The sequence below is a fragment of the Triticum dicoccoides genome, chromosome 2A, assembly GCF_002162155.2.
Source record: "Triticum dicoccoides isolate Atlit2015 ecotype Zavitan chromosome 2A, WEW_v2.0, whole genome shotgun sequence".
Lineage (NCBI taxonomy): Eukaryota > Viridiplantae > Streptophyta > Magnoliopsida > Poales > Poaceae > Triticum > Triticum dicoccoides.
Window position 1 is genome coordinate 706,520,491 of NC_041382.1, and position 3,228 is coordinate 706,523,718.

Sequence of the window (3,228 nt, forward strand, 5' to 3'; positions counted from 1 at the left end):
GAGAGAAAGGTGAGCAATGAGGAGCGAACTAGGTTGTTGGAATGGGAGAAGCACTTGTTCTTCTTGGACACAACTAACCTCAATGCGGCGCAAAAGGACTTTGTCAATCTTGCCCAAGAAGAAGTCTTGATCCAAAAAAAGCCATGGTTCGTGCAATGGGTGGCGGTGGCCTCGACGCAATGGGTGGCGGTGGCCTCGGCGCTATCGGTGGCATGGGTGGCTTCGGAGGTACCGTGGGCGGTTTAGGTGCAATGGGAAGCATGCCTGGCTTTGGAGCACCCCCGACGCTATGGCCATCATGGGAGGCATGAGTTTTGCTTCTCTCATGGGAGGCATGGGTGCACCTCCGGCCGCCATAGGTGCACCTCCGAACTCGATGTGCCTGCTCGCACAAATTCCCATGAAGATGCCGTTGAAGATCTTGCCAACACCGTCGGAGCTTCACGTGATGCGGTGCGCGATGAGGAGAGGGAGGAATATTCATCTTCGGAGGCGGAAGAATCGTCTTCCGAAGATGAGGACGAGGACGAAGACGAGGACGAGGACGAGGAATGATGTGTTTTTCATTTGTGTATTGAACTTGATTTGCATTTTAAACTTGGTTGGATGAACTTGTGGGCATGATTTTAAACATGTGGGCATGAACTTCATCAACTTGTTTGGGTGAAATTTTTATTGTGTTGGAAAATGTTTATCATTTTGTGTTGAAAATGTCATATGCAATGCACCGGCGAGTCGCGCGCGCTGCATTTTAGCGCGGCTGCTGGATCCAGCGCTGCGCGCCGCGCCAAACCAGACGATGTGCACGCGGCATATTTGTTTTTTGCGCGCGGCACGACCTGCGAGTTGGAGATGCTCTTAGGAACTTTTTTTGCATACCTTGTTATCAATTTACCTTTTTTAGTAGTTTTGAAAAAAAATAGCACACTTACATCAACAGGGACGCTCAAGAGCGATGCCTGCGCTTTCATCATTGGGGAGACATGGCACGATCGCCGTCGTTTTCGTCTCGGTGGAGCCGAGAGAGCGCATGCGTGTCCCACGTCCACCATGAAAGCCAACCACTGCACTCCACCGTGGCCCATGCGCGAAGAATAAACAAGCCGCCGAACCGCTCCATCACCCATGGCTACCCACGGAACAAAAATGCTACACTAACGGAAAGTATGTACGGAGTAGTTTTACGGACTCGTCTCTCACCAACCAACTTCCCTGATTGTAACTGGTGGGACCTCTTTTTCCTAATCTTCTCCAACAATAACTCTCCACGTGATTCCGTAAGTCTAATCCCGTTGCAATCCGTCCGTAAGTGTAGCATCTCTCCCCACGGAAGCCCCGGCCGTCCGGCGCGCGGTATCGCCCGACCCGTGGGCGCACCGGACCACAGTTTCCCGACGGCCTCGCCGTGTCCGTCCCCGCGCACCATATATACCCGGCCTTTCCCCTTCGGCTTCACCCACCCAACTCATTCGCTCGCTCGCTCGCTCTCCTCTTCCTCCCTCTCCCCGCACCAAAAGCAGCAAAGCTCTGCTCAGCATTTCGCTCGAAATACACATACACACACGTATCATGGCGGCTTCAGCGGCCTGCTCCTTCTTCTTCTTCGACGCCGAGCCGCTCGGCGAGCCCGGCATGCCGGCGCAGGACGCGTGCGCGCTCTGCACCAAGCCGCTCGCGCGCGACAGCGACATCTTCATGTACAAGGGCGACACGCCCTTCTGCAGCGAGGAGTGCCGCGACGAGCAGATGCAGCTCGACGCCATCGCCGCCAGGCAGGCCGCCCGGAGGCAGCAGCGGTTCTCGTCGGGAACAGAGGCCCGGAGCGGGCACCAGGAGTCCAGGAAGGTGTCCGTCGCGAGCTAGCCGGCGAAGCTCGTGGCCGATAGAGTAGAGCTCGGCTTGAATCAACGGGATCCCAAGAATCACCGATCTGGCGAGGCCAAGGAGATTGATCTCTCTTTCTTGTCTCGCCTGTGCCGGAGAAGCAGTGAAGGATCTGAGAAAGTTCATGTGCTGAGGCTCCGGCCATCTGAGTCGCCCGCTGGACGCATCCTTCTCCTGGCTCCTTTTTGCCTCTGTGTGCGTGTTTGTTTGAGGCTTTGAGCCGCGGTTGTGGCAACACCATATGTAAATCGAAACCATCTGGAAATCAGTATTTCAGCACAAAATTTTGCCCAAAGATCATGACTTTTCTGAGTTTCACGTTTTGCGTTCACCGTTCATCTTTCGATCGATCCTATGCACCCTGAAATCTCGCCAGAAAAGTACTCCTCGCTTGAACGAGATTATGTCGCTTGATTATGAATCAAACGTCCGTGCAAAATTCCTCTGTTAATCATGCAGAAAGGAGATGGACTTGCACAAGTTTTGGGAAGATTCCAACTAAAGTACGTTAGTGCACGCTACAGGAAAAGGTGGAAAGAATACACGGAAAGAGATTCGTTAAGCATTTACTTCGCTTTGTGTTGCTGTTGATATAACGATTTTTGTTCGTCTCTGGTTTAGTCAAGATGACGGGGATTTAACTCCATGATCGCCTGCCCATGCACGAATGCACGAATAGTAGTACTACTACTCTATTTTCGCCTACGAGTGTATTCTCGTTGGTAAATGAAAACAGATGTTGCAACTGAACATTTTCCCTTTGGCGTTCCTGATGATCGTTTCGATCACTATATTAATGATTTAAATGATTTTGTATTTCTTTATAGAGGGAGTAGAGTACTTAGCATTAATTCTGTAGTACAGTACTACATGCTAGCAAAGGGGGTTATTAAATATAGAGGAAGAAACTTGTTATGCATTCGCATTATTTTGGGTTGTTAACGAGCTGATTTAATGATTTTCCTTGATCCGCTAGATCAAGATGATAGGGATTGAACTCCATTTTTGACTACGCATGCACGGGCGGGAGTGCTCTACTTTCGTCTACAGTACTGTATTCTCTGACGACCCGTTCATGTTCTGTTAGTACACGCATGGAGCAGAAGCAAAGGCTATCTTTTCAGGAGAAACAGTATTCCTATTTAAAAAGTTGCAGAAATTTTAGTACTGTAGTCCGTTTGCATTGCAACCACACATACAGATACAGTTCTAGCTAACCGTTGTCAGATTGAAATAGCATACTATAGGGTCTGCACCGTTGCAAGTGTGGTGACCGTAGAACCCTGGAGGCCACGTTGGCACAGCGATCGGTCCCGGAGGAAGCACGTCGCGTCCCGGCTGGAT

The 3,228-nt window shown here is 50.8% G+C and overlaps 1 protein-coding gene across 1 annotated transcript; it reads left to right on the forward strand.

Annotated features, from left to right (window-relative positions):
• Positions 1 to 1,445: 1,445 nt before the first annotated feature.
• LOC119356432 (FCS-Like Zinc finger 2-like) lies at positions 1,446 to 2,179 on the forward strand. The gene has a single exon (XM_037623387.1). It carries the CDS (start codon positions 1,570 to 1,572, stop codon positions 1,861 to 1,863), a length of 294 nt encoding a protein of 97 aa, XP_037479284.1. The 5' UTR covers positions 1,446 to 1,569; the 3' UTR covers positions 1,864 to 2,179.
• The last annotated feature ends 1,049 nt before the right edge of the window (positions 2,180 to 3,228 follow it).